Here is a 14,448-nt window from a genome sequence, read left to right as displayed (position 1 = left end):
TAAGACTTTTTGTTCTCTATGTTGCTATGGAGGATTTCGTTGACTAGGTAGCTTTGTTTAAAATTGATTTGAAGATTGAACCACGAAGTTTTCAGGAGGAAATGTGTAGCTTAAAGAGGAAAACCATACTTGGTTCTAGTTGGAGAGATATAGGAAGAACTGGAATTGAAAGAGGCGTTCGCAGCATTGGTGGGGCGTGTTCAGACATGATCTGAGAAGAAAAGGTGAGCATGATTCACCTGTCCTGAAAAGCAGAAATATAAGCATTAAAGGGTTATTTTATTAAGGAAGTTTAGCCTATCAGCTGGATAGATTTTTGTTGAATTTTATTTAAAACTATCTCAACTACCTAAACATGACATCATTGTCTATATAGTTGCAAATATGCAACGTGGCTTTGAAATTACTTGGAATCAGTGTCTAAAAGATGACAACAATTAAGATGTCAAAAATAAAAAGAACCATTGTTTCTCCATACAAGTCAGATGTTGTATGTGCTCTTTTATGTGCAAGAAATGGAGCCCTTTATCTGGGTTGAAAGTAAGAGCCAGATTTGCTATGCTCTCCAATTTTAAACAGTAATTAAAATATAATTTATAACTAATTCTGGTAAAGTTTATTTTTTTTATCTGAAGGGTTGTGCTTTGTTTTTCTAAGGATCATTATGAGTAAGAGTCATTGCCTCTTAGGGCTTGGCAAATCCCAAAGCTCTATCTGTTCCCTCCCTTTCAGTTCCTTTTCTTTTTATCTCCCACTCTGATTCTTTCCTTTAATTGGCTTTAATATAAAACTGAAGTATATCTGGTAAATACTGTTTGGAGCTCTCTGTTTCTAATTTAAAGCATGGATGAGTAGGAGACTTTTCTCTGTCTAAATAAACATGACAAACAGCACCCTACATCAACTGTTTTGTTTGGTTCTTGGTTTTTATTAGGATAGGTCAGTAACCCCGGATTAACAGACCCACAAAAAAATGTTCCCTCTACCAAAGACGAAGCAAGAGCGACTGCATTCTGGGGAATTGGGGCAAGCAGCAGAGATGAGATACTGGTAGGTTTTCAGTACACAGTGATTTCATGTGAAACATCAGCTCCTACAGGATGCTTCCAGGTTGGTGGGAAGAAAGCTAAAATTTCTAGAGCTCTTGACTTAAGTTAACCCTTCAATTCAGCATCTTCCGAGGCAATCTGTATCTTCCTTCAGTCCAGCTACAGAGTACCCTATATCGTTTTATACAGAGCCTCCTCCTGATTGGAATTTTAAGGAGTCGTGCTCTAGTTCCTTTCTTTGTTGATGGAGACAACAAAGGCCAAACTCAAGGGACTTGTCCAAGGTCATAGGTAAGTCATGGAAAAGTCAGTCTTAGAAATAAGCTTCCAAGTCGCTCCATGTCTTTCATTGCTCAAAAATGTATCAAAAACCTACTATGAGCAAAGCCTTAGGCTAAGCCCTGGAATGTGTTTAAAAAAAGGAAAGCAGAGATGATTTGTGCTGCCATGGGACTGACTTTGTGATGTTCTTTCCAGTTCTTTGCATCACTTGCTGGTCGTGGACGGTTGTTTTCAGTAGGCGGCACCTTCGACTGTTGTGGTAGATGGTTTTGAGGAGTATGTAGTAGAAATAAGTGTCTTAGAATCAAAGGTTACAGATTCATCACTATGGTTTCAAGTACTGAATAAGCCAGAGGGTATCTTATGGGCATAAAGAGCTTTATTATTTTTGACTAGTTTAATGAAACACAATTTTCTGATATATTAAGAACTTTAATAAAATTTTTCATTCACTGTTTACTTATTTTCCTAGGTGAAAATTATAACAATTTTTTTATAAATTGTGTTTTTTAATTTTGTTTTTTAAAGTGCCCACTGGTTTTGTGCACCTAGCAGGGCTGAATATTTACATAAAAATATTTTAATGGACTAATAAGGAAGAGTGATAACTATACCATTTCCAAATTAGACATTCCACTTAACACTGAATATTTACTATGTTAGTCTTTATGCCGAATCTATGACATAAATACTGATAGAATATAGATGTGAGGGGCACCTGGGTGACTCAGTCATTAAGTGTCTGCCTTCAGCTCAGGTCATGATCTCAGGGTCCTGGGATCGAGCCCTACATCAGGCTCTCTGCTCAGTGGGGAGCCTGCTTCCTCCTCTTTGTCTGCCTGCCTCTCTGCCTGCTTGTGATCTCTGTGATTTTAAAAATCTTAAAAAAAAAATAAGAAGTTAAAAAAAGAATAAGATGGGAAATTCAGGATTACAGAAATGAAAGAACTTGCCGCACAGCAGGTGAAAGACAGAGGTGGTATCTGTCAGATGTGTCCAGAGAACACCCTTAACACCCCGTGAGTCAGGGTGTCCAGACATATAAAAACACTTCAGATGTTATATGTAGGTCTTAACTTGAAGAGGGTTTTTCATGTTTTATATAAAGCCTGAGCATGTATAATAAAAATTAATTTGTAGTTTTACTTCTTTCTGTCCAAGTGTTCCATTTATAAAAGATAATTAAAGTCAAATAAAATTACTAAAAAGCAGAAAAAAACAGACGTTGGGAGGAAGTATGGATAATTTAGTTAACGACTTAGAACACAAAGAAAATTAGGTGTTGGACTAGGTAATCTCTTCATTCTATATTTCTCAAGACTATAGTTTGTCTTTGAATAAGGAGTGAATTCTTTTTCTGAGGTTAGAAATAGTTAAAACTTGTAATTTTTTCCCCAAGATTTGTGAGATAGTGTTAAACAATTCTTATTATTTCTATTTTATGATTTTAGGATAGAGGTTATCCTTATATTCAGTCATAGTTGTAAGAGCTTTCATATTTAAAAAACTTAGCTAATATTAGTTACATTTAAATTCATTCTCTCAGTGTGTTTGTATGGTACGGTATGGTCTGGTAGGTATGTAATTTTAGTGAACTAAAAATCTGACCTCTACGAGTATTGCATAAATTTAATAGCAATTAATTATTTAGTTCTAAGAGCCAAGAGTGTCATATTTTCAAATTTAGGCAGTTTGTATTTTTTATTTTTTAAGATTTATTTATTTATTTGACAGAGAGATAGAGACTACAAGCAGGCAGAGCAGCAGGAAAAGGAAGAGGGAGAAGCAGACTCCCCACTGAGTAGGGAGTCCAATGAGGGGCTTGGCCTCAGGACCCCGGGATCATGACCTGGGCCAAAGGCAGCTGCTTAACCCACTGAGCCACCCAGGGGCCCCCTAGACAGTTTGTATTTTTAAATTGTAAAGATTCTGTCTTTGTGAATGAGAAAAGAAATGAACTATATATTTTTGAAACTGTTTATTTTATTATACTAAATAAGAATTTGAAATTTTAATTTCATTTTGAGTATACAAAGTCATTATTAACTAATTTTCATTGCCCTATTTTACCAATAAGTGTGTTAGCCTCAGCAGCATTGCTTCACTTTGTCAATTAGCATGAGTTATATAGCACTATGGACCAGAGAACTTCATTTAAAAATTATCCCTTTGGGTGCCTGGGTGGCTCAGTTGGTTAAGCATCTGCCTTCAGCTGAGGTCATGGGTCCTGAGGGCTCCCTGCTCAGCAGGGAGCCTGCTTCTCCCTCTCCCTCTGCCCCTCCCCCTGCTCATGCTCTCTCTTTCTTTCAAATAAATAATTGAAATCTTTTTATTTAAATTTTAAATAAAAAATAAATAAAAATCATTACCTTGAAAAATGTTTTTTTCCTGTTTTTTAGAACAGACGTTTTTAATTTATTATAGAATCATAAAGTTTTCTTACTCCAAAGACAGTGTTCATTTAAAAAATATTGTTTAAGGAGAAAATATATTGAAGAGTGAAGTCATGAAGTTGTATTAAGCAATATATAAGCAACTGATATGATGTAACAAATTTGTTTTCAGTAAGAACCTTTTGATAACTTGTTGCAAAATATGGTACAGTAAATTAAATTCCTTAAGAAATGTTTTCTGTATTTTAGAATAAAAATTCTTTTCAACTGACTTTGATACATTTTTACATAATTTACTAAAGAAAACATGTCGAATATAAAAGTGTACACAGATGCTTAATTAGCTTTATTCATAGGGGAGTTTTTTAAAGTCATTTTCTAATGGTGCCTAGATAATGTTCTAAATCAAAAGTGCCATTAAAAAGTATCTATGAGGATTCCTCAAAGTAACTGATCTTGAAGATTTTTTAAAAGGTACAGGTTTCCAAAAACAGCAATTCTGATGCAATCTCTAGATCCCGTGATTTTGAAGTCATGAGAGACCATGGCTGGTCATATATTATTCAATATACTCTAAATAGCTGATTGACTGTGGGCCAGAAGCTGGTGTTCTAGTTACACACGTAGCTAACATCCGGCTCCCTGGTATCTGACGTGCGCTACTCCAGCTGGTCTGAAGCTGCTCGTGCGGCAAGACTGTTGTTGAAGAAGAAAAGTGCAGAAGGAGGAGTTGGACGTAGAGGAAAGACAGTGGTGACAGGGTCATGCGGAGGCACAGGGACACAGCCATGCACTCGTCACACTGCATTCTGTAATCACCGGTGGTGATCATAATTACGAAAACCGTGTTAATGCGTAAAACATGGTATTCGCATTTTGGAATTTCTTTCCCATCAATTTAAAACATAACCTGTTGATTGGTTAAACTAAGAAATGGGAGCTGACTCTCCCTCTCAAAAGAAGGAAATAAATTTCTAATAAAATTCAAAATGCAAGCTAACTATACAAACGATGACGTCCCAAACGAGGAAAAGTAATCCAACCATAACAGACTTAGATCATTAGATTTAATAATACGTATTAAATCCTGCTGCCATTATTTGCACAAAATGCCAGTTTCTTTAATGGACCATGTATACTAACACAGAACTTGACCTAGAAGTTGAAAATTCAATTAAGATGTCCTATAATATTGGACAGTTACTAAAATAAATACAGATAGATTCACATACAAAATTGACCTAATATTGGCTCTCTTCTCACTACCTGACTTTATTCTTATCTACTAATTTTGTACAGTTGGGCTTCAGATTTCATCAGTCTCTGCTCTATATATTTTACAAAGCCAAGTTCAATATATTTCAAATTGTTTTAGACATTCAATTTATTTTAAATGTTATAAGTCACCTATATTTCATACATTTTATCAGAACGTGATGGAAACACGCACATGGCCCCGCATTCACCAATGACAACTGGTCGACTTGGAAGTATGTTAATGTACTTACTTGAAATAGAAGAATATGGCAAGCGAGATAAGCAGTGAGGCGATGGACAGTCCGTGTCCGATGATCGTCAGGTAGAACAGGTTCAGCGCGGTCTGTAAGTCGTACGAACAACAGCACGAGTGAGGGCCGTGTCAGTACTATGACCTCCCTGTGCAAAACTGAGCTCCATAGAGTAAGCTGTGTTTTTGAGAATATGTGCTCTGAGAGCCTCGCCATCTGGTGTGTATTAGACGTGTGAGTACGTCTGGAGTGAAGGATAGCCATGCGAATCTATCGAGTGACATCAAAACTTACAAATTGTGTGCCCTTTTTATTTAAGAAATTAGAAGTATTATGAGAGGCAGGAATAGTTTTATAGATCTAGGTTGTGTAATATAAGAAACTAGCATTTTATGTTTTGAAAGATATTGGCAATTTCCACTCTATCACTTTGTGCACATTGAATCAAATGCTCTGTAGTTATTTTTGTGTGTTTCGTTTAGATAGAACTTTCTTTATTACTGGATTTTTCTTTTTCCTTTGACTATTTGAGACTCCAAGACAAATCTCAATATAGTAATTATAGGAGCTTCTGATACCAATGTACAAATACATTCTTTTGCATGATTTTGACTTTTCCTCTGATTTTTTAATTTTTCTATATTCCATCTATTTGTAACTTATTATTGTATTGTGTATTTTTATAATTCTCTTTAAACCCTTCTCTGAGTCAACAAAGAATCCATGATTTATAGTTATACTGGTAGCGGACAGTTATCAAATGCTCAATCTGTGCTATAGTTTTCTAAGGTTTTTCCTTGTATTAAGTCAATCCATACCGAACTTTGAGCGAGTTTACTGTTATCTTCATTGCATACTACAGGGAGCAGAGGCTGAGAGCGGTCATCATTCGCCTGCCGTCCTCGGGCTGCTCAACGGCAGCAGCAGGGAGTCCGATCGAGGACCGGGCCTCAGTCCCTGACCAGCTTGTCCGTGTCCCCCATGAGCACATACATGCAGGCACCTCTGCCAGAGCTTCACCGTGACAGACCGTGACTAGCCTTGACTTTGCGTGTGGTGCTGAGTGAGAACGTGGGAAGGCCCTGGAACCCGGGGGCAGGAGAGCCTGCCGTCAAGGGGCAGAGAGGGCCGTTCAGACCCTGCTGGGCTGCCTTGTCCCCTTGAGCACAATTCCTGGACTTAATTCTCAAAATTCCCACTACTGAAAGGGTCCCTTTTCTTAGGCTTCCAAAGTCCGCTTTCTGAGGGAAATCTGAAACTCCAGGACTGACACAGGTGACCCCTGTCACCTAACGGGGCTACTTCCTCCTCATCATGACGGAAGGAACAATTATTTCCACAAAGACTTTTCTCCACTGTTTTTCTCCAAGTGTATTATGAACATCGAGCAGAACACAAAGTAAATGTCCTCCAGTCTGTACCAGCAGCTAACGTTTTAAGCAGTGTGGACCGCGTGTCGGTTTATGCCCATTCCGCACCTTCACTTTCTCGTGTGTGTTCACGTTGCACTGGGTGTAGTTGGTCCACGTCCGGTTGCTCAGTGGGTGTCTGAACCAGTTTCCGTCTTGGTCACAGATTTTTGTAACTTTTTCTTTATAATTAAAAAGAAAAGAAGAAGACAGTAATTTAGTTAACTTGAGGCTTATTTAATTTTCTTTAATTAACGTAAGCGGATCTGTAGATAAATTTCTGCTTTTACCTGATGGGTCGAAGTCCTGAAAGTAATCGGGGCAGTGCTGTATCGACTCGGTTCCAGCGGCGACGTCGTTCCAGCACAACCACCCGTCCCAGGTTCTGTTGCAGTAAATGCCTGGAGGGGGAGGAAACGTCAGCGGTTGCTAGAGCTTCTAGTTGCCCCTGCAGACATCCAAATCCTCCTGGTGGGTTAACCGACGGGAAATACCGACTGAACATGAAGACGACATATACAATCTGTAGCTATTCCTCAAACTTTTCACTGAGTAACTATTGGAAAAACTGCTAAATTCAACTCAGAAATATCTGAGTATATTTAAAAGTTTAACTTTAATTCCAATTCTCAAAGGCAGCTCTTCACTCAATAAATCGAGTGGTCTTTGCTAGTTGTCCTTAACCATAAAGGTAGTAGTTACTTAGTGTCTCTACACTTAATTTTTTTTTTTTAATGGGAAATTGGAAAATGTGTTATCACAGAAACTGTGTTCCTAGGGCAAGGGGTTAGTATTTTCTGGAAAAAAAAAAGAATACTCCAACGTTTCCCATTCCACTACATTGACCCTAACAGATATTTGGACCTTTCCGCCAAATTCTAGCTCTTACTTGCCTTCTTTTACTTTTCAAACGAGTGGAGTGTCTAACATTCTCACAATTTTCTTTTATCACCCTATTACATGGAAAAAAAAATTTTAAAGGCATGAATAGATGGCCAGCTTCCAAAGTTATAACAGTCTATAATCAAAGAAAATAATTTTCCACCTCGTCAGGCAAGCACTCGTAGATAAAAGCCCGAATGTTGTATGAGATGTTTATTATTTTAACAGATTTGTGCCACAATCTCAGAAAAATTCTATTGGCCTGAAAGTATAAATAATTCTGACTAAAACAAAACTCAGATTGTCTCCTTTTTTTCTCCTTTGATTTTTCAAACACTTATTCATATAGTCTGCATTCATAAGTTACTGAATAAAATATATTTGGGGGCCCATCAGAGAAGAATTCCCTGATAGAAAGCATCTCAAATAAGTCTTATCACTGATCCAAAGATTCTATTTAATTAATGGCCACACTGGTGGTATGATAGATTTCAGGGCCCAGAAACTTTCAAACTGTGTTGTACGGCCTTCGAGCGAGACAGGAGTAGGTATTCCATTAAAAGAGTTTCTATGGTCAAAAAACTTGGTAAGCACAAAGTGAACATAACGAGAGTTCTTCATTGCAAGACTTTCTAGAGTATTTAAAATTACAAAGTGTGTTACGAAGCTCCAGCAGAAGGATTGATTACTGTTATTCTAAAATTATTGTATCACAAAATTGTCTCATAAAGATTTCCCTGTTGTTCAACAATTATATTTGAAGCTGCTTTTACATATATCTACGTGATCTGGAAGGGGTCCGTTCAATCACTTTGAACTTACAACACTTGGATTTTAATGGAATAAAGCGAGAAGCCAAAGGGATTAACACAGAATTTGTATAATTTGCGTACTTGATGATTTAACCCAGATATTTTGTCATTGTCTCTATATTTCAAAGATATTTTTAACTGGATAAATTTCTCATAATAGGGCGCTTGGGTGGCTCAGTGGGTTAAACCTCTGCCTTCGGCTCAGGTCATGATCTCAGGGTCCTGGGATCGAGCCCCGCATTGGGCTCTCGGCTCAGCGGGGAGCCTGCTTCCTCCTCTCTCTCTGTCTGCCTCTCTGCCTACTTGTGATCTCTGTCTGTCAAATAAATAAATAAAATCTTTGAAAAAAAATGTTTGGATGAATATATCTAAATAGTTCTCCAAAGATAAACAAACTACATTGTTCATTAACATTCTTCATCAAGAAGAATTTTTCATTAAGATTGTGAAAGTTGCCCAGTATGGGAAAGTCACCTTTTTCCTCACAAACAAGTTCGTTCTGTCAATTACAAATATCAATAACAAACTACTTTCAACATTTTGTTTATATAAGAAACATTACATATTATACCATCAAATTTTTCCCTCTAAATTTTAAGATCTTTGTTTCCACTGATAATTTAGAAATAGTGAAAGTCTTTACATTTTTGGTATGTTTCATTGTGAGTTTTGCATTTTATATTTGGAAGATATACCCTGTCTTTATGGTTGCCAGATAAAATATAGAGCCTGGTTTTGTTTTTGATTTTTTAGTTTGTTTTCGTTAAATCTGGCAACTCTGTCTGTGCCACTCATCTGTGTATCTTAAGAATCTAGGCAAACATCTGGCATTTCGCAGTCCCTCAGTAATGTAATAAAAACATCTAAAGAATATCTTAATAGAAACAGAAGCACTTAGAGTGTATTAGCATTGCTACAAATATATTATGTAAAGCACATGCTATACAAAAAAAGGTTATACTTTTGTTGTGCCGACTCCTATCAAGCAGGTTGTGAAAAAAAGAAATACAAATTACATAAACTGAAGATCGATGGCCACTGTAAATTTTAGTTCAAGATGCACATTTGATATTTTAAATATCTTTGTACCATAAAAGCTCTTACTAAAAATGTTTCTGTTACACATATTTCTTAGTAGAATTTTTTAAAAGAAGCAAGATAAAGTATGTCATAAAATGTTCATGTATTATTGAGAATGCACACATGCCAGGAAAGCTAACAACTAATCCATTTTTAGTAAGGGACCTAAAGAACCCATAAATGATGTAATGGAGTAGTTTTCTTTTAAAAATACATCAAGCGCATTTAAAATTAAAAAGTTTATCATGTTTACCTTCTGTTTGTTGAATCGGGTCTTGCATAATTTTTTGGTAACATTCATATTGAGCTGTCATGATTTTATTTCTAGTATAGAAACCGAACTGACTTAAGCCATCAGTGTTCTCCTCTGATTCTGCTATGTCAAGAATCTAAGGGATTAAAAAAAAAACAAACAAACAAACTTCAGAACTGTGAGAATGTCCGTTAATGTCCGTTAGAGGCAGTCTGTCCCATGAAAAGCAGCTACGCGGTCATCTGGCTCCGGGGGAATCCCTGATCTGAAGTGTTTGCCAGTTTTCATGGTTTAAATATCCCCACATGGTTAGTTTCATGTGCCCCAAACTAAACCGCTGCCAGAGGCAGCTCTGGAAGTGTGGTCCACGGATGGCTCTCCGAAGCCTGCGGGAGCCGCCCGGGACATGCACTCGGGAATACGGACGGAGCTGTGGTCCAGGTCCTTCCCTGCGTGTTCTCCGGCTCTGCAAATAGAGGCAAGATCTTTAAGGCCCGAGTCCCGAGCTTTCTTACTGTCCAGTGGAGTAAGTCAGTGCAGGATGACAGAGGGCAGTATCGGACGCGCGGCAAATATTCAACATCGTCTCACCGTCATATTTTGACGACCGCAGTATTGACAATGTTCATCTATGGTGTGGGCAAACAGGATTCTCATTGTCTGCACATCAGCAAGCGCTTTTGGACAAGGCATAGATTTATGATCTTCCAACTCAGAAGCACTATTCTAGGCTTCACTTCAGTTTTAGTATCTATATGACTTGTTTCTGTTCTGTAATATGAAGCCTGTACAGCCTGTCTTTGACCTTATTTCTTCTTTACTTTTCCATTATTTCTACCAATTTCCCTAAGCAGTAATTTTCTACTTTTATTTTGTCACCTTTTTCTTTTATTCTATTTAATTTCAACTACACAACATACAGTACATCTTTAGTTTTTGATGTAGTAGTGTTCATTGATTCCTGAGTTGCATGTAACACCCAGGGCTCATCACATCATGTGCCCCGTGAATGACCCTCACCCAGTTACCCCGTCCCTCCACCCTCCTCCCCTCAGTTTGTTTCCGGGACTCTCGAGGTTTGTCTTCCTCTCTGATTCTTCCCAATCAGTTGTCCCTCCTTCCCCTAGTCCTCTACCCTATTCTTAACATCCATGTAATAGGAAAGCCGTATGATAATTTCCTGTCTCTGATTGACTCATTTCATTTAGCATAATACCCTCGAGGTCCATCCACATCGATGTAAATGGTGGGTATTCATCCTTTTGGATGGCTGGGTAATATTCCACTGGATACACGAACCATTTCTTCTTTATCCATTCATCTGTTGAAGGACATCTTGGCTCCATCCACACTTTGGCGACTGTGGCCATTGCTGCTATGAACATTGGGGTACAGATGGCCCTTCTTTTCACGACATCTGTATCTTTGGGGTAAATACCCAGGAGTGCAATTGCAGGGTCATAGGGAAGCTCTATTTTTAATTTCTTGAGGAATCTCCACACTGTTCTCCAAAGTGTCTGCACCAACGTGCTTTCCCACCAACAGTGTAAGAGGGTTCCCCTTTCTCCACATCCCTCCAACACACGTTGTTTCCTGTCCTGTTCATTTTAGCCGTTCTGACTGGTGTAAGTTGGTATCTCATTGTGGGTTTAATCTGTATTTCCCTTGTCCCCTTACTCTTGATTCTCTGTTCCCTAGCCCAAAGTTGTATTTAATAAAGTCTAAATAGAAATATTCCCTCAGTGTGTGGCACCACTTAATTTCACTATCGCCTGCCCACCATGTAACACACACACTCTCTCTCTCACTCTGTGATTAGTTTAATTTCCTAATAAAGATTTATGCAGTAGTTTGCTGAAAAAGCAAGCAACACAAATTTACAGCATTGAGAAAATTAATATTTTTCTCCCGTTCTCAGGAAGTTTATGAGATTGAATAAAATCAGCATTTTTATTCTTAAAAACTCAGATTTGCAAAAAAAAAAAAAAAACCCTCAGATTTGCACACTGAATTCAAGAAAAATGGTCACAATCCTTAAGTTACAGTAATCAGACTGGTAATCTGATACAGTCCCCTGCAGTCAGGCAGGGTTGGCAGGTGCAGCTCACTGGCACCCTCCGCGGCGGAAGCAGGCTGAGGGAACAGGCGTCCTGCTCTTGCATTCCAGCCTGTTTACCTAAGATAACATCGGGACGAGCAGGGTTTGGACGGCTCCTGGACTGGAGAATGTTTTCAAATTCAAATGCTGACAGGAATGTAGTCTTGCTTTTTTCTGTTTAGGTTTTCTGTATTTTTCTTGAGTCTCTCTGTTTGAATCTTTTTATGGGGTTGCTTGAAAACAGCACAGGAAAGTTATTCGCTGGCACAACATCAGATGAGATTGCATCCTGTTTCTGATGCGTGTAGTGAGATAAGAGAACCGTCACTGTCTTCACGTGGACGGAGGAAACCGTAAACAAGACACTTGTGTGACTGAAGACAACACGGTGTGTATGAAGGACTGTGACCTCCAGCACACGGTATGTATGAAGGACTGTGACCTCCAGCACACGGTATGTATGAAGGACTGTGACCTCCAGCACACGGTATGCAGGTCTGGCTGAAAATATCTGACCTACTACGTGCGACTACCCTTCGGAGCCCCCTCATTCTTGGGTCAAACCGCCGTCTCTTCAGTCTGTCACCGACCTCCCCCTCACCTCCCACCTCTGCCTCCCCTTGATTTAACCTGAACACATGCACTGAAAGAAAATAAAATATTGCTTTGTTGATTAAAATGTACTTGACTTATGCATCCAAGAACAGCATGTCATTCTGTTGTTATGAATCCTTATTAATTAAAGGTAAATTGGAAGTTAAAACAAATCATCATAAATAGGGATTTACATTAGAGGAATTTATACCTACCATAAAGAAAGGCAAGACTAGCAGTAAATACAGGATACGCTTTTTCTCCATCACTGAAGCCAGAATGAAGTTGCTACACAACGTAAGTCAAACTGCAACCGAGATGAAAGAAATAAAATTCATCAGTATTTATAAAATACAGGTGGCACTCAATGATAAAATTTTAAAACTATATAATAATTTTGCTTTAAGGATTTGATTGATAGTTTATATATTACAGATGTTAAGAGCATTGGGTGCTTGGGTGGCTCAGTCAGTTAAGCATCTGCTTTTGGGTTAGGTCATGACCCCGGGGTCCTCAGATCCTGCCCTCACCAGGCTCCCCTCTGCCCCTCCCCCGTTTGTGTGCACGCGCACACTCTCTCTCTCTCTCTGAAATGAATAAATAAAGAGCATTATGGCTTAAAATACTAAAGAGCCTAAATACATTTTAGTCTTACAAACAGAAAATCTTCTTCCATATGTATTTTTAAGAAATTAGAAAACGTCTTGCTTTCTTTGCCCTTACCAAAATTGGAATAAAATGATTAAAGTATCAAAATAAAGAGCTTCACAAGAATATAGAAACACAAAATTTGATAATATATCTTACTATAAAGCTCACCTTTATTTCCTATAAATAATTAACCTCATTTTTAATTTTCCAAGTCTTCAATAATTTAAGGGGAAAATTGTTAATCAGGATAATTTCGTGAGAATTAACAACCATGTGTCACAAAAATGGTCTTATAACGTAATAGAAATTCATCTTTAATCAGGAAATCAAAGATTTCCCTATCTATGTTATTCCCCATCTATGTTATTAAAATAAAGTTATAGGAAATGGGCAATACTACATAAAGTATTTCTGTTAAATATTTCTGATGGTAGACACAATTCTGAACTAACGAAAATGGCCTCTAAAACAATACCCCTAACTTATTAATTCTTAGAAACAAACATTGCTGGGCTTGCTTACTCACTAGAAGGTCCATGAGCAACCTACTTTGACAGGACTTTTATGATAGAAGTTATCATGATGTAGTCATAATATAATATTTATTTAACTGAACGTGGAAGCAGTATATTTCAAGGCAAGGGAGATTTAAGAAATCCAATCAATAGATATTTGCCAGAAAACCATGAACTTACACTTTATTGCTAAGAAATTTGTCATGATTTTTATTACAGGGCCAATGTTAGAGTAAGACTTTAAAAATCATTTCCATAATAATATTTCCATAAAATCATTTCCGATAATAATATTAACTATTTTCATTATCCCTTGCACCAGGAGCACGTGTTTCTAGAGCACAGACTCTATTCATTGTTTACCCTCACCAAGGACTCACCTAGACACAGCTTTTCCTCTTAACTGTAGCAAACTTCCAAATAACGTTTTCTCTTCTATCAGCTATACTGGTTTTTATTATTAGTTGATCTTAAAAAAACAAATCAGGAGGCATTGTATTAATTTCAATATTAAAAAACATGTTGTAACAGAAGGAAAACAATGAATCAAAGTTTTTGTAATTTAGTAATGAATGCGTTGATATTTTAGTTTTTATTACATTTTACCCTGAGAAAATCTAATTTTCTAATACTTACATACACAGCTGTCTCCAGACTCAAATTACATTTTCCCTCGGATCATATTGGACATTGTCCTGAAGAATCCCTTAAATCCAAGGGTCATGACCTGAAATATTGATTGATGTAATAATTTAATGTTATTTCAAGGAGACAATAAAATTTCCATGGTAAATTGAAATTTTCAAAGAAAATACCACCATTAAAATATTTTTATTAAGCTATTCCAATTTTTAAAAACCTCTTTTGCTTACAATATATTTGAGTTTTTTCACAAATATTTGTTGTTTTCCATTATACAGAG

At 37.3% G+C, this 14,448-nt stretch overlaps 1 protein-coding gene across 2 annotated transcripts in view; it reads right to left on the bottom strand.

The window, feature by feature from the left end:
- CALCRL (calcitonin receptor like receptor) overlaps positions 1-14,448 on the bottom strand; it is an 86,749-nt gene that overhangs the window by 20,710 nt on the left and 51,591 nt on the right. For both annotated transcript variants that reach the window (XM_082690170.1, XM_082690171.1), the window contains 7 exons: positions 14,163-14,253; positions 13,907-13,995; positions 12,576-12,667; positions 9,669-9,804; positions 6,932-7,042; positions 6,711-6,823; positions 5,233-5,324 (listed from right to left, as the gene is read on the bottom strand). In XM_082690170.1, the coding sequence (XP_082546296.1) occupies positions 5,233-5,324; positions 6,711-6,823; positions 6,932-7,042; positions 9,669-9,804; positions 12,576-12,626 (503 nt within the window). In that variant the 5' untranslated portion in view covers positions 12,627-12,667; positions 13,907-13,995; positions 14,163-14,253. The remainder of the gene's footprint in view (positions 1-5,232; positions 5,325-6,710; positions 6,824-6,931; positions 7,043-9,668; positions 9,805-12,575; positions 12,668-13,906; positions 13,996-14,162; positions 14,254-14,448) is intronic.

This window comes from Mustela nivalis (assembly GCF_964662115.1).
Source record: "Mustela nivalis genome assembly, chromosome: 11".
NCBI classification, from domain to species: domain Eukaryota; kingdom Metazoa; phylum Chordata; class Mammalia; order Carnivora; family Mustelidae; genus Mustela; species Mustela nivalis.
Note: the sequence above shows the minus strand (reverse complement) of the source record. Positions and strands in the feature narration are given on the sequence as shown.